Here is a 23,982-nt window from a genome sequence, read left to right on the forward strand (position 1 = left end):
CAGAGCTGCTAAATGGGACGTCCCTGCATTTAATGCCCCCCATTTTATAACTATGATTAACCAGCACTGTGCCATGGCAATCTCTTCTCACTCCGAGATTATTTCCAACAGGCAAGTTCGATCTTTAGACAAAAATAGGATGCGATATTCTATGATTTTCTACCTTTCTTGGCTCAAGGATTGTCAAACTTATGTAAACCCTGTAAGTTCAAAGGACCATAACAAAAATGATGACTTTTTCTTCTCCATAATGATGGAATCCTATAAATATGTGGAAACCTTACTTGAGGCAGGTCTCTCTTTTCATCTAAATTGCTGATTACACTTGAGACAGACAACAAACCCAGTGGGGAGCAGTTCATATGATCAGGGAGACTTGACATGATATTCCATCGCAATTCACATAAGTGAAGCCTTCACTACATTGCTACAGTAAATCATCTTCCATTGAAGCATCCTAGGTCACCCTCATCTAAAGCCTCTGCTTAAAAATAAATATGTTCTTCTTATGTTTGAATCTTTAAAAGCTTTAGCTATGTTGTGTTGTGTCTTGAGCCCTAATTAATTGTAAGAAACAGTAATGGATTTCTGAGAAGTTGGGACTTATGCAGAATATCCACTGGTGTTCAGGGCACAAGAAAACCCCTTGGCATCTGCCCAAGAGTTTGTGGGGCAATCCTGGCTGTTGTTGCTTTAGATGTATGTTAAGAACACTGCCAAGGTCTGTGTTGCCTCTTCCCTGTTGCATGCTTGTTTCTAGAAAGAATGTAGGAAGCACCCCTACCAAAAGCAAAATGAAAGAAAGGCAAGCAAATGAATACATGTTTAGAAGTGTGTCTTTAATAACCTCTGTTTGGCATCTTGGGCTCTTTACGAGGATCCAGAAGGTAATGTAAAACACTAAAAATGCCATACTATGAGCCTGTTAAGTCCTTTATAGCATCCCCATTGCTTATCAGTGCATATGAGAAAGCAAAACAATCCTAATTCTCATTAGGAGGTTGTTGGTATTTCCTGCATGCTCTGAAAGATATACTGGCACTGAAATGTGAATGGTTGACATTGAAACTGCTATTTCTTAAGCTATCCACAGAGGCAGCGGAACTGTGAAACACCACCATGGGAGTTTTCTTGCATGTGTGATTAGTGTCCCAGTGCTCAGCAATGGAAGACTTGGGAACAGAGTTCATGTTAAAGTGCCTTTAGCGGCTGCTGCTTTGCTCTTGGTCCATCAGTAGATAAAGGCGAAAGGTCACTTGCTCTTGCAATGATGCAGGTCAGTACAGAAGAGAAAAAACAGCTTTCTGTTGATACATACCATTATTACAGGGAGAAGCAAACTGACAAGCAGGATCCTCCACCACTTGCTCATGCTGAGGCCATTCCTTAGGATTGGTCTCAGATGAATGGTTTCCAACCAATGAGAAGGCGAGTTGCAAATCAATAGACCTGCAACTTTCTCCACTGTCACCAGCACCCTTTCCACTATCAGACTTCAGACTCTAGGCTGGATACACGCCTCCAGGATCTCGATGGATAAGGGCTTGGCATCCTCTGGGTAGTTAGGAGGTCCCTCCTCTCCATTTGAAGAAAGGTTGGGTCTACCCTGCTCCGGTCCCTGCAGTCTTTGTACGTGCTACCAAAGTACATGGTCCTCTGGCCATTTTCATGGACCAAGAAATCCCTGTTGCAACGGGACCATGGGGCTCGAGTGAAGCAGTGCCGGCTTGCACTGGACTGTTCACACAACGGAGGAGAGCCCTGGTAAAGGCGCCCCCAGTAAATAGGCAGATTTGTGTAAGAGTTCATATAGGCATACTGCTTGTGCACCACTGTAGAAGAAGCCCTGTGCATGCCCGGGGTGTTTTGTTGGCAGGCCTCCCGGTATGAGGGGAGCTTTGTAGACTGTGAGTGCAGCAGTTGTTGGTCCTTCCATGATAGGCCATTGGACTCCATATACTTCCTGTTGCATGTGTAGCTTGGTCTAAGGGCATCGGGAGGATAGTGATGGAATCCACGGTGGATTCCAGGCACAGTTGCTGGTTTTGGAGCCAGGCTAGCTTGAGGGAAGAGGTCTGGCACATCCTCACAGACATAAGATTTTCCACGATGCTTCCAGAGGTTTAGAGATTTGGGTCTTTCATGCTGTTCCCAGGATGATCTTGGGAGGTTAGCCCTCTGGTACTGCTTCTCTCTCCTGAGGTCTTCTGTGTCAGAGTCTTTGTACACAAAAGGTCGGGAAGTCCTGTCAGCCCTTGGAAATGAATTGTGCACACAGGCATGAGACAAGATGTGACTTTCCAACTCTTTTCTTTTCTCAGAAGTAGAAGCTGGTCTTGTTACTTGAGTTGAAGAGCTGTCATGCCCATCTTCTCCATACACCAAGTGAACATTGCGGTGGAATCTTTCTTTCCCATGGCTTCTGGCCACAGGAAGCCTATACTTCTGCTCAGGTGGAGGAACCTCCCTGGGAGACCTCACGGGGGAGTGGGAAACAGCACTAAGATGGTTTCCAAGGGGCACATGGTTTTTGAAAGGTGCCTGAGGTGTGGATCTTACTAAGTAATGTGGAGAACTGTTCACAGTAGAACCTGGAAGGATCTTATCTTCAGAATAGCTGCCTCGATACTTCAGTGGATGAAGTATCTGTGGCTGTTCAACTGTCCCACTCCAGTTTTCACTGGCTGACACCAACGTTTGTTGGGCTGCAGGAGGCGATGGTTGATTTGGTCTCCCAAGTTTCTCACTTACTTCTGCAGCTGAACTGGAGGAATGAACTGATCTGCTAGGGCCACTGGTGTTTTGCACAACAAGCTGAGGAGTCCTTAAGGAGAAGGTTGTCTGGAGGTTTTCGCTCCGGTTTGACCAGTTCTCAATGGTACGTGTAGCATTCTCTAATGAATTCCCAACAGTTGCTGTTGACACCATATTCTTGGCAGCTTGCAGCATCTTTAGCACATTGGCTTGAGCAGAATTAGCTGTGACATCAGGTTTGTGAACACGAGCAGGACTCTCTGGATTCTGGACTCCATTAAAACAACTATAGATGCCCTGAGGAAAGAAAAAAGAAGATAAAACAGTGTCACCAAATCAGTGTTGAAGCAAATGTAGAGAGGGGAGAGAACAAATGACAAATAGCATGTCTTGGAAAGATGGGGGGGGGGGGCAGAATATTGGCTTATGATCAACTTCCAAGTTCATACAGGACAGACATTACAAATTCTGAATGACCTCATTTATCTGTCTAGGGGATGAGGGACTTGTAGAGGTGAGAGTGCTCCGTACACTGACTTGCAGCTACACCATGCAGGCTGCCCTGTTATAAATTAGCTGCTTGAGCCAATGACACTGTAAGCCCAGGAGGATATCTGTTCTTCTGCTACAGTTTTTTTTAAGGGCAAGGTTCCCTCCCCCCCCCCCCCCACCTCTTCCCAAGCTTTGGCCTCAACTGGAATCAAGTCTTGATTCAAGATCTGAGGGAATCATGCAACAAGAACTGAGGAGTCCTCATGACCTGCTCCGCTACATCTCTGATTGCTTAGTGCACAGGTGGAAATCAAAGAGCTTTCTGGGTACTAGAGAACTGCAAGTCCCAGCAGCTCAAGCTAGCATAGCCAGGGGTAAGGAATTCTGACATCTGGAGGACCCCATGATTCCCAGCCCTGGTCTAAAGGGTGGCCCTCCTTGCCCCGTGCTCAAGAGCCAACTTTGAGCTTCCTTTGGGAGAACCAGCTTCTTTCTTATTTGTTTATGGAATTTTAACTGTCATCCTTTCTAATAAAATAGATATATTTATCAATTTCAGACCTTGTATTTTCAGTTGTTAACTTTCATTATGTCCTCATTCTCTTTTTATCTTTTTTTCTAAAATTATGAAGCTGCTGCATTCATTTTTTAAAATGCCACTTAACTTGAGGGTTATAAATAATGATTAATAGGATGCAATGAGAGTGGTTCTTCAAGAATTCATATGGATTCAGAAATATAAATTAGGTGTGAACAAACCCTCTCTCTTTTGCTTCATATGCACACATAAAATCAAAATTAAGTCATTTTTAAAGCATTTTACTTTGATTAGGTGAAGCAGTGTCAAGAAACAGCTGAGGTGTTTATTATGAAACAGGCAACGCACAGTCTGGAACTATAAAGGTAGGAAAGGTAAGGACAGACAAATCATTTTCTTGTTCAATCTGCTGACACTCTTCTAATTAGGAAGAGATTGGGGTTTTATTAGTTTAATTTCAAATACATTTCACAGAAATTAAACATCAGTGATGCATATGAGTACAAAATGTTCTTAGAAATCGGTACATGAAGCTTTGGTTTGTTTAATGGTATTTTAATAATTACTGCTATTGTTTATCTGTTACTTTTCTTAATTTTGGTGTCCCATTTCCTTCCCAAACAGTTCAACGTGGCACATGGGAATCACCAAAACTCTCTGGGGTAGGTTTGGCTGTGGGAGAGAATGACTTGCCCGAGGTCACCCAGTGAATTATATGGGCGAGTGGGGGATTTGCATCCACGTCTCCCAAATGTTAGTCCCACATCCTAGCCACTATAATCCTGCCAACTCCCTCCTCCTCCTCTCATGATTGCTTGACTGTAAATAATGCACAGTACACATGTTGGGAACCCTGGTTTTGTTTATGTGTAAGGAAGTTCCTTTCTGAAACTGCCCTGCTAACATGCTACCTTCTTGACTGTGATTAATATGCTTGCTTAAGGCTTTGGTAAGAGGCTCTTACCCTACTTATAGCTAGAAGGAAATCGAGCTTGTGAGACTTGGGTACAGAATGCCGCAGTTTCCAGTACACCAGGTGTTCCCAGGCAAAAACCAGCAGACTCAGCCCCATGGCCACCAGCAGCATGTAGAAGACTCCCGCCATGTTGTCAATGTCTAACTTGCTGCTCATCACTTCATTCTTTTCATTTTGGCAGATCCCTGACAGCCACACAGTCTCCAGTTTCTGGGTTTCACCTGTGAAATAAACAACACAAAACAGGCAAAGAGAGCAAGAGGGTGAAATCTTACCCACGGAATTCCTCCGTTTAACATTAGATGATTCATTGCCCACCTCTTTTCTACTGGTGCTTCCACTCTTCCACAGAGATCCCCTTCACCACATTAATTGTATCAGGAAAAGAAAAGGTTTCTTTGTGGTTGATTTAAATATTTTGTTTAGCTTTGAATGAAGTCTTCGGCATTGCAATTGAGGTATTTCTCCTCTACCAAGAGCAAGTAAATTGATATATTGTATAGTAAACAACATAGAAAGCAGGACAGGTTGCTTACCTGTAACTGTGTTGGTTTGAGTGGTCCTCTGTGAATTCAAACAAATGGGTTTAACTGCACCTGTACAACTTCCAATGGAAGCTTTTCCAAGCTCCAACTTTTAAGTTTTGGCGGTGCCTCTCCTCCCCAGGGCAGAAAAGGCACTCTGACCAGCGGCTTTCCAGTCCCTAAGCTGCAATCAGCTAGAAAGGGGGAGGAACTGGCGGGTTTGTGTGAATTCCCAGAAGACCACTCAAAGAAACACAGTTACAGGTAAGCAGCCTGTCTTTCTTCTTCATGGTCTCTGTCAATACACACTAGCAAGCTTAGGTGCAGGAAGGGAGAACACATGTCGAAATGACACTAAGGTCAAAACAGAAATCAAGTTTATTGAGCAGAACACAATGTGACAAGTAGAGTAACTTTTGGCTATTAAAAGTGCAGAAATGAAGTAGCCCTTATGAAGAAGAAAACATATAACAGAATAGCGAGGTAGCCATATTGACAATGATGAATGGGTTCGAAAGCCAGCAGGTAGGCTGGTTACGGGTATCAGCAGTACCAAAAACAACCAAGATGTTAGTGCATACATGTTAACGAAGTCAAGTGAGACTAGCAGTTTGTAAGTAAAATGCAACCTAACTGACAACGTCAATGACACAAGATAGAGCATTTCAATTCTGTCTTTCTGGTTGACAAAAACCTTTTTTTTCACACAGATCCAAAAGGAGCATTTTGTGGCGTGAAATAAGTCTAACAATACTCCCGAAGTGATGAAGACAGTGTGAGAGATAAGTGCAAACATATCTTTCAAGAGGAACATAACAAATAAATTGAATAAATAATCATAATGAAAAGAACTATGTTGTAGAGTCATTATTTTAACACATGCAGGCAGCATAGGTGTTCAGAGAGGGGTTATGAAACATAAGAGGACAGGATAGAGCAGCCAAAAGCAGTATCCCGGGATGCCCTAGAATCCAGTCTGTAGTGGGCCACAAAGGTTAGTGGGGTAGACCAGATAGCTGTCCTGCATATTGAGTCCAAGGGGATCCCCTTAGGAAGGCCATTGATGCTGCCAAAGCTCAAGAGGATCAGGCATGGATGGTGGGTGGGGGAGGCTTATAGGCAGTTTACAGGGAGGTGAATCCAATGGGAAAGTCTCTGAGAAGAGATCTGGAGGCCCTTTTTATCTGGGGCATAAGAGAAAAACAAGTGTTGCATTATTCGTAGCACTCGAGTTCGATCTTTGTAAAAAAGAAGAGCCCTCCTGACGTCAAGCAGGTGAAGTTTCTTCTCAAGGGAGTTGGCCTGGAAGAAAGCAGGCAGGACAATGTCCTGGTTGTTGTGAAACAGGGACACTACATTTGGCAGAGGAAGTGAGGCTCATTTACCCTTAGTGCTGCAAGCTCTGAGGAGTGGTGGCAACAAGGAAGGTGACCTTCCAGGACAGATGTCTGAGGTCAGATATAGCCAGGGCTTCGAATGGCAGGCCTGAAATCTTAGACAGGACAGAACAAATTTGAGGCTCCATTCCAGCGTGGGTAGCCTGGTTGGGGGGTCAAGGTTGGTGTAGCCCCGCAGAAAAGTCTTTATGAGGTAGTGTGAGAAGAGGAATGGGTATCCTCTATGTTGGAAGGGCAGGAGAAGTAAGTCTTTATCGAAGAGATAGCCAGACCTATGTTTGACAGTGTGAGGAGGAAGTCGAGGGCATAAGGGATTGAGGCTGCATTGAGTGAAGTTCCTCGAGAGGCAAGTAAGGAGATGAAGCAGGTCAGTTTGTAGATACAGGATTTTGAAGTGGCCGGTTTGTGCGCTGCCCAAAGGATGATGAGAAATCCTTCAGGGAGATCGGCTAGGAGTGGATCCTCCAGGCAGTCAGGTGCAAGAAAGCCAGACCCAGCAGTCAGTGGATGAATATGTTGACGATCTAGTTTTCACTCAGTGACTGGGGCGGTCTGCAAGGTCGTTTTGTTTGCCCGGGAGGTGTGCAGCTAGCGAGTGTACGCTGTTATTAATACACCAATCCCACAACTCTAGGGTCAGCATCAGTAGTCTTCTGGACCTGGTGACACCCTGCTTGTTTATGCAATACATTGCCATGGTTTTGTTCGTGAGAATCAGTATATGGCTGCCGCAGAGCACTGGAGCAAATGCTTGGAGGGCCTTGAATATAACTAGAAGTTTGAGGAGATTTATGTGGCTCTTTGCTTCTGTTGGTGACCACAGTGCTTGGGTGGTGAGGTGGTCACAGTGGTCTCCCCATCCAAAGGTGGGCAAGTCCGTTGTCAGGGATCATGTTGGGGATGGTTGTGGAATGACACCCCAGTGCAGACATGATTCTTGACCTTCCAACAGGAGATGGATCAAAGGATTGGCTTCAGAATGGTGGGGTATTTTGAGATGTGATGTAGCAGGGGATTGAAATTGTCCATGAATCACTGTTGGAGGGGAGGAATAGGGATGTGTGGCTAGGAGGTACTGTATCTCATCCAAAATGGCTGGTGATGGTATTTTGCAGCGAACAAGGCTTGTTGATGGGAGTTCTTTGAACTCTAAGGTGTAGCCTCTTTTGACAATGTCCAGGACCCATGCATTGGAGGGGATGAGTGACCAGGTTTGGGCAAAGCAAGAGACACGATCCTGGAATGAAAAACCTTCTTCCAGTTGCATGGGAGCTTGCATCATCCCAGGTCACATCAATGCAGGCCTAGGTGGGGCTGCATTGGCGTTGACCCTGTTGGTTCTTGCACTGGGGCTGAGGAGTTGAGGCTTGAGGAGACATGTGATTGTGTTGATATAGTCGTTTTTCTTTTACAATTGGTGGCAGCGACAGGATACATGTAACAACACTGATTCAATGTCTTGGACAAGGTTGGTGGGATACATGTAACTACACTGATCCAGTATATAGGGCAAGGCTGGTAAAAAATGTGCTGAGGGGAAAAAATGAGGTAAAAGTGAGCTCTTCACAAAAATGGCCGGAGTCAGCATCCTTGTGGAAGCAGAAAGCCAATTCAGTATCCTAGTAGGGGGGGAGAAAAGATCAAGTCAGGCCAGACAATCACTGAGAGGATTTTAAAATCACAGATAGAGATAAAACAACTTGAACCAAAACTGAGAAAGAAGGAGGAAGAGATGAGGATGAAAAAGAAAATCCAGAGGGAGCATGAAAGGAAAGCGGATGCCTTTGATGATTAGAAAAAGCCAGTTTCGACTGCGTTGAAAGAAGAAAAGCCATTTAAACAAAAGGTGGGAAATTCAAAAGAAGGAATGGAAAGGAATGGTGAGGAAGCAGAGAAACAAGAAGTTCCGATGATAATTGGCAATGATGTCTCCTGTATTGATGAGGCTGCTAGTGGGGGTTTTGACAGTGAGTGGTGGTTGAGGGCATCTAGAAGTTTAAAGTCCTGGTTAGTTTTCAGTGTGTCATCCGTGCCCACATTGAAGAGTCTCAAGGCTTTGAATGGGAGGTCTTCTATTACTTGTTGAGAGGCTGAGGGGAGTCCTGATGACCAAAGCCATGCACACCTTTTATGCCCTGGGGAGGAGTGGACAGGGTTACTGCTCTTAAAAGTGAGGAGTTTGGAGAAGCTTTCTGTTGAAACCTGTGCAGGTGCAGTTAAACCCTTTCCATGTTTTCACAGAGACCACAGAGAAGAAATGCCATTTTTTTCCATTTTCAGTTTTCCCACACTTTACGCAGTCCCACATGGGCTTTTTTTTTTCAAAACAGAAATGACCATCTGCTTATTTCATCTTTTCAATAAGGATATCATAAATACTTTGGACCTCTAGCATAGCTATGCTGGGAATCCAAGTAGTTCTTGGCCAAAATTTATTAGTGGTCCTTTAAAAAAGAACTTGTACATAATTGAATACAACAATGGAACTGCTTTTTCTTCATCATTATGAATGCAATCCCATGTGTCTCTTGTTTTCTCCCAGCTTGTTCTAATTCCCTGCTATCCAATGTAGTCTGGCATTCATTCAAATATTTCTCCTGAACTCTCTGAAATTGCCAATCCTCTACTTTTAAAAAACATGTAATAACTTCTTAAGGGTTGAAAAATGATAAGAGAATTTTATTTCCTACTGAAGAGAAGATAAGAATGGGAAATTTCAGGGAAGGGGAATTATTCAGACATCTGACAAATGATGTTGTGTTTGATTTAAAGTGAATCACAAATACTGTGGCAGAACAGATCAGCTCTCTGAAACCTCCTCAAAATTCTCTCTAATGACAAAGAAGCTCAGGTCATAGGCTGATCGCTTGGTTACATAGCAGGCTCCCAAGCATATTGTACAAATGGTTTGGTAACTTATTTTTTAAGGATGCATTTTTGGGGTGTTGCAATAATTTTGCCATTCATAATTCAGTGATATTTTTATGTGAAACATGTTCTGTCCTTCAGCACCCAACAGTAAAGGGAGGGTGAAATGACACAATTCACTGCCAGGTTGCCTGAATATTTCTGAACTGTTAACAACAACAAAACACAGCTCAAAATTATAAAGGTAAAACTGTTAATAAACACAGAAGCGCTACTAAGAAAAAATGGAGGGGAGGCCACAAAATGCAATGGATGTTGCTCTGTATTTGTCAGATTGTTGTAACAATATTGTTTCCTCGGCTCAGAGAAGACAGAAGCTTGACAGTTCTGTGATCCCTGGAGAAAAAAACCCAGAAAACTGCAATAAACTATACTTAAGAATCAGAAGCAAACACTATCTTGGGAAAGGAGAAAAAAACACCCACCATCTCCCAGGAACTGCAGAAGGGCTAAATCAATGGCCCTTTTCCACCTGGAGTCTTTCTGGAGGGCAATGCCATAGCCGGTAGTAGCAAAGACTTTTCCACTGCCAATGGTCACCAGTTTGCAGCCTTCATCCTTGCCTGCCATGTAGTTAAGCACCGCCGCATCATATATAAAAGCATCCAGCTTTCTAGAATCAATCAGAGAGATAGTCAAATATCGGCACGCAACACATATACATCATTCTGCAATCTCCAGGCCCTTCCCAGAGCTTCTGATGTTCCCCCTGAAAAAAATACTCAAAATGTGTCCATTTATATTAAAACAAGACACAGCCAACACCTCACCCTTGCTGATGTTGTAGGAATGTGGAAGGGGATGTCCAATCACATTTCTTTTTGATTTTTCCTTTTCAGGATAGGATCAGGGACATTTTTTAGTCCGCTGCAGCAGTAGATCCTGTTTGCACTATGCTAGCCTCTGGAGGTTGCCCAACCCTGAAGCAATCCTGGCAGCTTCCAGATGCTATGGATGACTGTGCCCATGACTATTATCTACATTGGCAGAGGCTGATGGCAATCGTAGTCCAAAACATCTAGAGGACCTCAGGACGGCTGTTCCTAGCATAAGGTGTCAACTGGGTAGCCCTGAAATTCCAGCAAACTGTGCTAATGATGTCCCAAATAATCAAGATGGCCACGGTTAACCCCAAGAAAATCTAAACTTTTGTGAACAAGATAAAATAAAAAAAATCAACAGTGCTATACTAACAGTAGTATAGGCTGGCATGTACAGTAATTTGGGGTGGATGGGGTGGATAGACATATGCAGAGGCAGACTGACAAATAGACCACCCTCTTACTTGCACATTTGGAAGGGGGAACAACTCAGGGCGCTCCAACACTAAACTGTGCCTGAGTGTGTATAACTGCATATGCGCACATATTTAAATTAAGTGAATTTTTCAAATACTTCAAAATCAGTTCCCAATAGAGACACAGATGAGAGGTGTGAATCACCTATTTATTTATTATTTTATTTGCTGCATTTGTTAACCGCCGCTCTCAGCCCTAGGGCGACTCGCGGCGGTGTACAACATATAAAAAACACATTTTACAATAACTACAACGACAAAAAACAACATATCACTAATACACTATCATCTAATTACACTAAAATAATCCGCTTCGTCTTATCATAGAATCATAACCAATCTCGTAGTCTATATTCCGTTCCAGTTGTCATTTCCAGTTACTGTAGCATGTCTTCAGGCTCTTCTGGAAGGACATAAGGGAGGGCGCCTGTCTGATGTCAACAGGGAGGGTGTTCCACAACCTAACCAGCCACACTCCACTGGGCAGCCACAGTCACAGGGGTGGCCACTGTGGGAGCAGTATTTTCACTCTGGTGTAAGGAGTTCCTCCTCCTGCAGCTGCTCCGAGATGCTCCTTGTCCTAGGGGCCTGTCACATTATACATTATAGTACTAGAAGTTCATTTTAACTGGCAAGGCAATACCCCATGGGATCATGGGATTTACACTTTGTATATGGGTATTTGAGATCCTCATCCTGAGAACTCCCCTGCAATCTCTGACCAAATTGTCAGACCTAGGAGAGAACTATTTTACAATTCTCATATTATAATTCAACTTATTAGGACTGGTTGTTTCTATATGCTTTTTTTATATCTGTTACTTATTTTGTGAATAGTATATCCTTAGCTGAATTATAATATGAGAATTGTACTGTTGCTACTATGAATTTTGAAGTCTTCTCAACTTAGTTATACAGCATTGAGTAACTTAGTCTGAGACAGAGTTTGTGAGTCACGCACATACATTGTTGTTTTATTGGTTAGTGTCATGAATGCCCCAAATATTTCAGATTCTGAAATTCCAATATGTGAGGAAGTTATGGTGGGGCAGTCAGCAATGCTAATTAGAATACTTATGAGAACCAATCTTTCAAAAGTAGAAACTATGCTCGAAAACTGAACGGGGCTGAATTCAGAAATCAACATCACAGTGCTTATTCAAAACTTATCTCTCAATCTTTTGGCAAAGATTCAATGCAGTACTTACTCAAGAAATGTTAGGAGTTTTTCTGTCACCATAACTTATTATGAACTTGTTTTCAGAGAGATAATTTTAAAGACACCTTGAATAAGGAAATGGGAAAACTTACCCCATTTTGAGGCTGACAAGGGCATCCTCCACTGAGCGTTGGTTGTATTTCACCATGTGAGAATGCATGTCATGGTAGTTGCTCCGAATATTCCTCTCTGTGCTGCCGTTGGGAACTGTTCCAAATCGAAATGGGGGATACTGATCCTGGGGCTTCTGGAACTGAGATGGAAACCACACATGCACACACACACAGTCACACAAGCCTGTTGTGTATTCCAGGTAAGGAACACCACCCCCTAATTAAGCCCTGTTGATGGGCTTAATATCTACACATAGCCATAGAAAGGGCTATGTGTGGATTTGATCCTTCGAGAAACATCAATCCTTGTATGAAATTTTTTAAATTTTATAGTCCACATCACCACCGTTTATTGGGAGACAATAATACAGAAGAATAGAGAACTGTTCAGTCACTTCCAACCTCATAATGCCAATTATTGTAGAATGCTATTGTTGCATTCGATGCCATAAACGTACTTTTCAAAAGTTAGTTTCTGAATGCAACATGACAGGCAGAATCTTAAGATGATGCACTATGCTAGTGGTTGCACTTTTCTAGGGTCCTAAAATAGTGGAGTCAAGGCATTGTGTGCTGCTTGGTTCTCCAAACCTTTACTTCCATCAGGTCTTTCCCTCCATACAACACTCTCCACATAAGTGTAGTTATGTCAGCATAGTGCACTAACCTGATCCTGGCCTTTGCGTGAAACCAACTTTGGGTGGTAACCAACATCTATTTATTTTTAAAGTCTTCAATAATACCGAAGCCAACAAATATAGTCCAAAAGTTCTGCTATTCATGATTAAATCACCTCACCAATTAGCTATTCCCAGCTATCCAGTGTCATCAGTTGTACACTCCCCCATCCGTAGCACTTTACATTTATGACATGACTGCCATCCCTGTCCCCTCACCACTCCTCACCTTCTTATCGCTCAGACCAGAGACAGTATCAATATATTGCTCCTGGATCATAAATGCTGCCAGATTAGCAGTGTAGCTGGCCAGAAAGATGACAGCAAAGAAGGCCCAGATGAGCACCATGATTTTACTGGTGGTTCCCTTGGGGTTTTCAATGGGGACTGAATTGTTAAAAACCAGAGCCCACAGCAGCCAAACAGACTTGCCAATTGTGAAGGAAGGTCCCCCAGACTCTAGAAAGATGGAGAGAAAAAATAATGTGCTGGTCACACATTTTTCCACTACATGAAAAAGCCTCAAAAACCAAAACATGAAGATAGGACTTTAATGAAATAGATCCCAGCATTTCTAGGCATGCTAAAGGAAAGGAAGAGTTGAATTTTGGAATGTTAGAAAGTTAGAAGAGTTTGGAGTTTGGAATGTGTCCACGTATCTTATGTTAACAACTAGGAGTTTCTGCTGTTATTTCCTAATTAAAATTGCTGTAACTAAGACAATCAAAAAGTTATAAACTCTGAAACAAAGAAAGTGAAAAATAATTTGCAAGAATCAGACTACAATAGGAAGGAGACAGCATCAAAGTCTCAGAAACTCAGGCCCCATCTACACCACTATATAATGCAGTTTCATAAAGCAGTTTAACAGCATTGAATTGTATGAGAGTCTACACTGCCAGTTCTATGTAGTGAAACTGCATTGAGAAACTGCACTGTATGGCAGTGTAGATGGGGCATCACACTCCGCTGGAGTCTTTACAGGCTTTATGGGTAAAGGCAGCTTTAAAATGTGTGTCTCTGTGTATTTCCACTTAAGGCTCTTGCTTGTATTTTTCCTTGTAGTTACTAGTTTCTCCATAATTGCCAGAATTCTTACTCCATTTTAGTCCCGCCACCAGTAAATTTGCTAAAGCCAGTGGTGAGACATCCAAATTGCATTCTGAAAGACAAAACGGCTGGAACGGTGAGACTGGGGTGGGAGGGAGGGATGGACATATGGATTTACTTTTACCACTACAGCAGACTTTTCATTACACACATGTCAGGATGTGTAAGTTTTAATAAGCCTGTATCACGGACAGGGCTGGTGCAATTGGCCTGGGGCTGACAGCTTCTCAAAGCAGCCGTGAGCAATCTTCTCCCCAGCTCACAAAGACATGAAAGCTGTTGGCAGGAGGGGGTGCTCAATGGTTTACTTGCAAACCTACAAATCCGCCGGAATGATCTGGGCAGCAGTTGACAATTCAGAGACAGAGATGCTGATAGAGAACTGGGTCGTATCTGTAGAAAGCGAAGCTACTTTGGCACAGTGCTTGTAAGAACCCAGGGTGATCTATGCTGTAATCACTATGGACAGATCACCAAAGAACCAGCCACTCTGCAATCAGGAGTCCTCTTCTATGAATTGGTTCAGAACAGAACCATGGCTGTGACATTTCCAGGCTATGGCCATCTTCTTTGTGCTTTGCCTGTCGGTCAGTTACTAAATGCAAAGATAGGCAGGATTCCTGCATCTTTAAGGATTACACAATAGTTGTAATTCCACTTTGTTCACCGTGCAGGTGTGAGGAAATCTGCACTCTAATGTTTCTCTCCTTATATAGCTTTATAAATGGAGAGGAAACTCGTTTTCATCTCCAGCTAGCTGGTCAATCTTGACATAGGCAGACAAACTTGTATACATTCCCTTAAAAGACAGCTGCTTCCCCGCCTCATCACCCATTAGTACAAGACTGCAGGGAGCAAAGTTGGATATTTGGAGGACTTGCTTGTTCAACAACTCTCCTGTCATGAAATTCAAAAAAATATATTCATGTCTAGGCTGCAAAATATTAACAAGCACTTGCAACATTTACTTTGGCAGAGTCATCAACACCATTTGTCAAACTGCCTGTCACCTGTGCTTCGATGTGTAGCTACTTCCATGATCTTATTTGTGGTCTCTATGCACATGGATAGATGCCCAGTGGCACAGCACCACCAAGTAGCAACAGGCTCACATTAATTGCTGGATTGCCACAGGGTGCTATGGACATTTGAGTTGCCTCATTTACCTAATTGTAAATGTGCCACGGGATAAACTAGATGCTGAAAAGGGGGATAAAGTGTGATTCTTGTGGGGAACAGATGACTTGTGGATGCCTTTGATAAAGACAAACCTTTCTATGGGTTACTGAAATCTGCTTCCCCCTGACAGTCATAGCTGTTCCTAAGACCCCACTAGCATGCCTGGATGTATCACAGTGGGAGGAAGCACTCCACCTCCCAAACTTGGCATGTTTTCGTAACTTCATGACAGTTGACAGATGTTCAACAGGCAAAAGCTTTCTGACTGTAACAGCCTGCTCTTTTTGTAATAAAAGGGTCTGGAGATACCTATGCAAAGCCCACTCACTGGATCATTTGGAAACTTACTTACTTTTGCCACTGGTTAAATTCTGATTGTAGCCAACGGGACTGAAATATTCAAACATGAAGACTGTGATAGCAACGACAGTGAGACACATCACAAACATCATCACCCACACGGCTGGACTGTAAGGTTCTAGAAGACAAGAGGAAGCCAGTTAGGTCAAGGAGTGTAAGAGGTTAAGGACTGCCCACTGATGCCCTCCCAATGCAAGCTCAAAATGTCTCTCACCAATATATTATTATTATTATTATTATTATTATTATTATTATTACCCTGCTTTTTTCTCTCCAAAAAAGAGACTCAAAGTGACTTACAGTAAAACTGATACAATTTCAAAAAAACAAACAAACCCAAAATGTACAAACATTACATTCCCTGGGAAGAAGAAAGTTCCAGAGTCATGGAGCAGCCATGGAGAAGGAAGGCCTGCTTTCTTGTTCCCACCAACCAAGCTTGAGATGGAGGTGGGACCAAAAGAAGGGCTGCTGAAGATCTCCGGGCCCAGACAGGTTTCAACAAGGGGATGAAGTCAGCCAAACAGCCTGGGGCTGAGCCGTCTAGGACAGGCATCCTCAAACTGCGGCCCTCCAGTTGTTTGGGCCTTCAACTCCCAAAAGCCCTAATGATCTTGTTCACTTGTCGGGAATTCTGGGAGTTGAAGACCCAAACAGCTGGAGGGCCGCAGTTTGAGAGTACCTGGTCTAGGGCTTTAAAGGTCATAACTAGCATTTTGAATTGGGCCCGGAAACATGACTGGCAGCCAGTGGAGCAACCTAGTGCATCTTTTTGGACCAGTTTCTGAGCATTCTTCAAAGGCAGCCCCACATAGAGTGCATTAAAGTAATCCAGATGGGAGGTAACTAAGGTATGTACCACTGTGAGAATGCATGTCATGGCAGTTGCTCCAACCAGATCGGGCTTCCAGATACTATGGTCTATGGTATCAAAAGCTGCTGAGAGGCTCAGGAGAACCAACAGGGACACATACTCCCTGTTCAGTTCTCTGCAGAGGTCATCTACCAAAGCAACCAAAGCTGTCACTGAATCCAGACTGAAATGGATCTGGAAAAAAGGATGATCCAGAGATTTTCCTTTGATGATCTCTGATCAAAAACATTAGTCACTGCATCCACTTCATTTGTGACACTTCTTCACATGTTAAAAATGAGAGATAAGCAACAAAAATGTTGAAATCTAGAGGGGTCTTTTTCCAGTCAGATTTTGTTTAATGGCATCATTTCATTTTTGAGCTGGTTTTCTCCTTCATAGTATAGAATCATAGAATAATAGGGTTGGAAGGACCACATGGGCAATCTAGTCCAACCCCCTGCCATGCAGGAAAAGCACAATCAAAGACAGATGGCCATCAAGCCTCTGTTTAAAAGCTTCTACCATACTCTGAGGCAGAGTTCCACTACAGCTCTTACGGTCAGTAAGTTCTTCCTAATGTTCAGGCCGAATCTCCTTTCCTGTTATTTGAACACACTGCTCTGAGTTCTAGTTTCCAGGGCAGCAGAAAACAAGCCTTCTCCCTCTTCCTTATGACATCCTTTTAAAGGTTTAAGCATGGCAATCATGCCTCGTCTCAACTTTCTCTTCTGCAGGCTAAACATATCCAGCTCTTTAAGTGCTCCTCATAGGGAATAGTCTTCAGACCTTTGATCATTTTAGTTGCCCTCTTCTGGACACGTTCCAGTTTGTCAATACCTAGGTGAGGTCTGACCAAAGCAAAAGAGAGGGGCACCATTACCTCTCTAGATCTAGACAATATAGTTCTCTTGTTGCAGCCCAAAATCCCATTGGCTTTTTAAGATGCTGCATCACACTGTTGGCTCATGTTCAACTTGTTGTCCACAAAAACTCCAAGATCTTTTTTACTTGGACTGTTGTCGAGCCAGGCATCGGCCATCCTATATCTATGCATTGCATTATTTCTGCCTATGTGAAGTATCCTACATTTTTCTTTGTTGAAATTCATTTTGTTAGTTTTGGCCCAGCTGTAATCTGTTAAGGTCATTTTGAATTCTGATCCTGTCTTCCTGAGGATTAACTATCCCTTCCAATTTGGTGTCATCTGCAAACTTGATAAGTATGCCCTCTGAAATTTCATCCAAATAATTAATATAGATGTTGATCAGCACTTGGCCAGGACAGAACCCTCTTTATGGCACCCCACTAGCCACTTCTTTTCAGGATGAAGAGGAACCACTGGTGAGACCACCCTTTGCATTTGGTTGCTTAACCAATTACAAATCCACCTAGCAATACTATTGTCTAGCCCACATTTTACTCACCAATAACTCAGTTCCATTTCCCTCTGGCCAAGATTTTCATTCCTTTCTGGCCCATTTAGTTAATAATTTAATGTATGGCCATAAAGTCCTAATACATGCATGCATGCATGTACACACATACACATTCCCCTTCAGTTTTATATCTTTCAAAAACTGAAAATGGAAAATGCTAGGCTAACATGGGCTTCGGCTCACAACTCCCATGTTAGGAGGCTTATGGGAGTTATATTCCAAACTCTAAATTCTAAAGAGCTAAAGGCAGGGCGGGGGGGGGGGGGGGGGCAGGTGGGGCAGGAATTATAGATTCAGAAACTAGAATAAAGAGATATTTGTTTGTTTGTTTGTTTGTTTATTTATTTGACTTCTATAGCACCATTCCCAATTTGGCTCGGAGCGGTTTACAGCAGTAGATTAAAACAATACAACCAACTTTAAATTACAATAAAAACAAGAACTGACATAGTCCCGAGTTATTCACCCATCGAAAGCTTGTCGGAAAAGAAAGGTTTTACAGGCTTTCCGAAAAGCAAGTAGCTCTCGGATGGTTCGGGTTTCAACTGGCAAGGCATTCCATAAATAAGGGGCCACAATCGAGAAGGCTCTCTGCCTAGTAGAGGACAGATGATAAGTCCGGATGTTGGGGACTTCAAGCAAATTTTGGTCTTCGGACCGAAGTAATCTCTGGGGTTGATAGGGGGATAAGCGGGCCCTCAGATACGTCAGCCCCAGACCATATAAGGCCTTAAAGGTTAGTACCAGCACCTTGAAAGTAATCCGGTACTCAATCGGAAGCCAGTGCAGCTGTTGTAGAATTGGGGTGATATGAAATCTCACCAGCACTAGCTCTAACTGGGACAACTTGTGAGAAAGGAAAACTCACATAGCAAGTGATTTTTAAATATTGCTCCTCCCCAAGATGAGAAGACCTCAGATACACTCCAGCTATTTATAGAATGAAAACATAAATTGATGAAAGAATAAAGAGTATATAAGTCACACAAAAAGGTAGGAATACAAATATTTGCTCACTGAAATGTTACCTTGTGTATGCCATGGCTAGGGGGTGTGGGGACCATCATATAGGACTGTCAGTAAAATTTACCAACCCAGGACCCAAGGTTGAAATGTTTTCAGAACATTTAGGAAACCCAGAGCAGATTAAAAGCAGTACAATGTGAACAGACTCCTAAGTCATTTCAATATTTTTCACCAAACACACCCCAAAGCTACTTGCGTGTCCTTAGCATGAGTTTAACAATTGGGGAGGCAGGGAGAAACCAGTTTCAGTCACTTTTCAGAAGTGATTTGAATGTTGGATTATAATCCTGAAGGTCAAGGTGGAGTCCTTACTTAGCCATGGCAACCCAGCGAGTGACCTTGAGCAAGTCACCCTCTTTGAGACTCAGAGGAAAACAAAAGACAACTTCCCCACTGAACAAATATGTGATAGTTTCAGCTTAGGGCTCACTCCAACTGCTTATAGGCACCAAGGAATGTGATTCAACTGTGTTTATCAAGGCAAATCAAGGTGTTAGCAACTGTTTAAGTGTTTGAATATATTCCTTAGCCAACAGCTGATCTTTCATGAACAAAAGAACAAAACTAATCACGGTACCTTTCAAGGCAAGTACAACAAGGTTTTTCAAGATTTTAGTTTATACTCGGTTCATATTTGGTTCCAAGTGTTGTTTCCGGTGTCAACATTATAATATTGTGGAAATCCTTCCACAAAGTGTTCCCATCTCAGGACTTCAAAGTAAATAAATAAATCCACAAGCAGGAGAAACCATTATGGTTAACCTATACTCTCCAACTGTCCTGATTTAGGCAGGGACAGTACTAGTGAATCCCTTCTTACCCCGATTTTACAATTACTCCAAAAATGTTCCAGTTTCTTCTCAAGTTTCCCTGGTTACTACAAATGGAGTTCAAAATACAAAAGTAGTGTACAAACACAGTGGGATGGGAGAAGAGGAGGGGAGGGGGTGAATGCTGTGCTTCCCTGTTGGACCACTGCAGCAGTCTCTCCAAGCCTTTATCATTAATAACTTTTGCCATTTGAACTTGAGTCAGATGCTTTACAAAACATTTATCAGTATGTAAATCTCCCATTTCACCTGGAGATTTCATGGGTCAGGGAAGTGGGAAGCAGCTCTTGCCACTGCCTTGTGATGGGAGAGAGGGGAGTGTGTCCCCTTGGTCTGCAGCTTTCTTATGTCAATGAACTGGGAGGAGTACTGCGGACTGAGACTCCACATCTCTTTCTCCCATCTCCCTGTTGAGCCATGTGGCCATGTTCAATATGGGGAGGTAGTTGGAGAGAAGTTGCACAATTACAAAAAGGCAATGTGTTTTTTAAAAGATGAGAATCAAAAAGAGCAGGGGAGGGAGAGACAGACAGACAGATAGACAGGGAGAGAAAGAGAGCCTTCATCAAATGACAACCACAGACTGAGCAGGAGGACAAGAGAGAGAGAGCTTCAGCATTACAGGGCAGGCTGAAGGATGGGATTAATTCAGGCCCTCAAAATACAGCAGCTGAGGCCCATTTATCAGCTTGTCCTTCCCTGTCAGGGAGGACAGAAACTTTTTCTGATGGCATCAGATGCATTTCATCAGTATCTTGAGGCAGATAAGACAGGGAGGGAATGCCGAGAGGAGGCGAGAGGGAGAGCCAATTGCAAAAGGACCCCCACCCCTTCTTCAGTTTCCGCAAGGCTTAGTTTTGCTCATTATGCATCCATCTGGCCCAATCTGGTACACCACAGACACACTGAATGGCAACTCTCATCCTCCTTGGCCACTATGGTCCAGCTGGAGAAGATTAGGTGGAAGCATGGATGATTTAGACAACCAGAGCGAAACAGGCTGCTCTCTTCCTCTCTTCAGGTTCTCTAGTGCCCTCCTCACCCCACCCTCCCACACCCCCATACTGTTTCTTTCATTATCAACTATCTTTCAACATTTACTTAAGGATACAAATTAAAAACTGGAGTAAATGGTTGGGTAGGATAATTCCCTCTGTCTCCACATACCACATTCGGTTTGAGTTTGTACTTCTCAAACAATTGAGTTGGCATTGGAATTGTGTGGCTTCAAGTAGTTCTACCTTGCTCTTCTCCCAAATCACTACATCAGTCAAAACATAGATATCCACAGTAATCCCTTTGTTGCGACTCCAACCAAAACACTTGTAAACATGTGGGGGGAAATATATTTATGATCACATCAGATGGGGGGTTTCCCTCGTCCTAGTGCACAGTCTAGGTGAGGCCCCGTCCTGGCAACATGTTGGCAGTGCGCCAGTAGCACACCAAGAAGGAGCCCTGAGTCATAAGTTGTCACTCATATCCTCATTGAATAAGCCAGGGACAACATAGGAGGAAGCCAGGGACAGCCAAGAAATGTCGTGGGATGTTAGCTTATGACAAACCATGGTAAGGGGACGAAGCTGGGAGCTGGCCCACATTTCCCCCCACTGTTCCCTGGCTTCTGGACCTTCATCTGATGAAGTTTTTGGAAAGATGTATTTAAGTGAATTGGGGAGAAAAGGGGGAAATTGCTTGCCATTGTATATATTAAATGAATTTCTATACAATATAGGAGAAATGTGTATGAAAGCACACCTGAATTCTGATGAATTGCCTTTAAATATTTGCAAACTGATGCAGAGACAAACCTAAGACACCAAAATTAGAAACCAGAGAGAAACTGAAACTACCATATTTCTCCATTCCATCATTCAGGCGGAAATGCAAACACAAAGGGGGGTGCTTGTTCACTGTATAAGTGTAACAGCTAGAACTAAACTGTTAACTTTCTGGATTCCTACTGGTATAGCTTTGAGGCTGTATGTTGGGTATTTATCTCTACCTATACATAGCAATGAACAACCCTATAAACGGGAATAAGTCAATTCCATGCAGATTAATGTGCAATTCTTAAAGCAATAAGAAAAATAACAATTTGAAATCAGAGGCAGCCCTAGGTAATTTTCAATGGTAAGCAAACAGTATTTTGGTGCCCCCCCCCCCCCCCCCACCAACCAATCACTGATATATATTTTCTGTTCATCATGGGAGTTCTGTGTGCCATATTTGGTTCAATTCCATCATTGGGGGAGTTCAGAATGCTCTTTGATTTTAGGTGAACTATACATCCCAGTAACTACAACTCGTATATGTCAAGGTCTATTTTCCCCCAAGAGCGCCTCAAGAGTGCTCCTGGGCAAAATCAACTATACTGCAAATGCTTACTTTGCATAATGGGTTGAGCCGCCCCTGTTTGGAATGCAATTTGAATATATTTTCCTTACAATGTATGCTTTTTGAAATATATTTGCCTTCACAGAGTACTTTTCTAAATATAATTTATAAACAAATTTTGTACACTTCATCAAAACCAAGAATTGTGTCACAGAAATTGGACAAATACGTCCCAGCGGACTGGTAGTTACAGATAAGGGCAGTTCATATCAAAATCTGTAAAGAATTCCTCAAGTATCCCTGCCTATCAATCAGTAGGAAAAATTGTTTCCTACTGAACATGTTGCTAGTAAATCTTCCATATGGGATTATTCACATTAGACATATCCCACTGGTATATCACTATTTCCCCCTGTTTCAACTAGACATACCAGATGTTGATATTCAATGAATGTATACTTGTTACTGAAATGAATTAAGCAGTTCTCCATGCCTCTTATGGAATTAGCCCAGATCCCAAGAGGTACTATCTTGGTAATTCACACTAAACTTCCAATGCATGTTGTGGAAGTTCAGAGGATGGCTGCTCATTTTTTCAAATCTACAGTTGGAAACTACCCAGGTATCATCTGCTCTCCCTCTAAATGGAAGCAGTTTTTCATTGGCAGCTATTAAACAAATGAAGTACTGAATACTTCCTTCTGCAACATTCAAAAAAGGGCATACACTGGAGATATGCCAGTATATGTCACCAACAGGATTCCATACATAAAGACAGAAAACTGTTAGAAATTTATTTATCCTTATATATATATATATATATATATATATATATATATATATATATATATTGGCTAGAGATACAAAGCAGTTGTTTGTTGTTATTTGCCATCAAGTCAACTCCGATTCTTGCCAACCTTGAATGAGAGATCTTTAAGAGACTGGGGGCCCTTCCATGCAGTCATATAATGCAGAATATCAAGGCAGAAAATCCCACAATATCTGCTTTGAACTGGATTATCTGAGTCCACACTGCCATATATTCCAGTTCAATGCAGAAAATCTGGGATTTTATTCAGCTATGTGGAATGGGCCTGGGTCAACTACTCTGCTCAGTTTAGGCAAACTCAGGGCCATGGCTTCTTTGCTCTAGTTAATCCATCTAAAGCGTGGTCTTCCCCTTTCTGCACTGACTCCCACTTTATCAAATGCTACCATCTTTTAGATGAGCCACATTGCATATAATATGCACAAGGTGCAATTTTGGGATATCACTTCAAATTTTCCTGGAATATGCAAGCATAATGTTATATCCCTTGGAGAAGATGGAATTCACTTGCTGAGTACCACACTGTGTGGTATTAGCTTGCATAATGTAACATATGGACCTATTTTTAAACTACTGAATGATAGAAAGCCGGATATGTTTCTTCTTACACAGAAACATCCGCCAGTGCTCACTTAAATAACCACGTGCCAACATTAATTTATCATTTAAGATTCTGATATATGTGTAGCTGCATTAACCTATTTTCTCGCTGGATATTGAAGTATGTAATATTCTAAAAAAGAAACCCATCCCCCCCCCCCCCCCAGAATTTAGAGTTAGTAACCCACCAAACCTTTATTCAACCCTGCATTAATTGCAGTGATAATTCTCTTTCCACTATAAACCCATTTCCAAAGCAAATATTTTTATGACCTCAAGCTTTTGGCATAGATGATGGTGGGTGCTGAAGAAAGGCAAGAAAGGGAGTGACAGCTTTGGTTTCACAACAGGAAGGAGAAGGGTCACATGGAAGGAAGCCTTGCCTGAATGCCTTCGAGGGACTGTTATAAAAGCCAATGAGAAGTCAATGAGAAGTCAATGTCCTTACCTGGCATTAAACAAATTATCACCGAGGAAGCGGGGCAGAGTGGAAGTAAGCACATC

At 42.6% G+C, this 23,982-nt stretch overlaps 1 protein-coding gene across 1 annotated transcript in view; it reads right to left on the minus strand.

The window, feature by feature from the left end:
* Positions 1 to 818: 818 nt before the first annotated feature.
* GRIN2C (glutamate ionotropic receptor NMDA type subunit 2C) overlaps positions 819 to 23,982 on the minus strand; it is a 97,551-nt gene continuing 74,387 nt past the window's right edge. The window contains exons 8-13 of the mRNA XM_060764727.2: positions 15,557 to 15,682; positions 13,145 to 13,374; positions 12,218 to 12,378; positions 10,035 to 10,222; positions 4,749 to 4,981; positions 819 to 3,051 (exon numbers count right to left, since the gene is read on the minus strand). Of these exons, the coding sequence (XP_060620710.2) occupies positions 1,489 to 3,051; positions 4,749 to 4,981; positions 10,035 to 10,222; positions 12,218 to 12,378; positions 13,145 to 13,374; positions 15,557 to 15,682 (2,501 nt within the window). The 3' untranslated portion in view covers positions 819 to 1,488. The remainder of the gene's footprint in view (positions 3,052 to 4,748; positions 4,982 to 10,034; positions 10,223 to 12,217; positions 12,379 to 13,144; positions 13,375 to 15,556; positions 15,683 to 23,982) is intronic.

Source organism: Anolis sagrei, chromosome 2 (genome assembly GCF_037176765.1).
Source record: "Anolis sagrei isolate rAnoSag1 chromosome 2, rAnoSag1.mat, whole genome shotgun sequence".
Lineage (NCBI taxonomy): Eukaryota > Metazoa > Chordata > Lepidosauria > Squamata > Dactyloidae > Anolis > Anolis sagrei.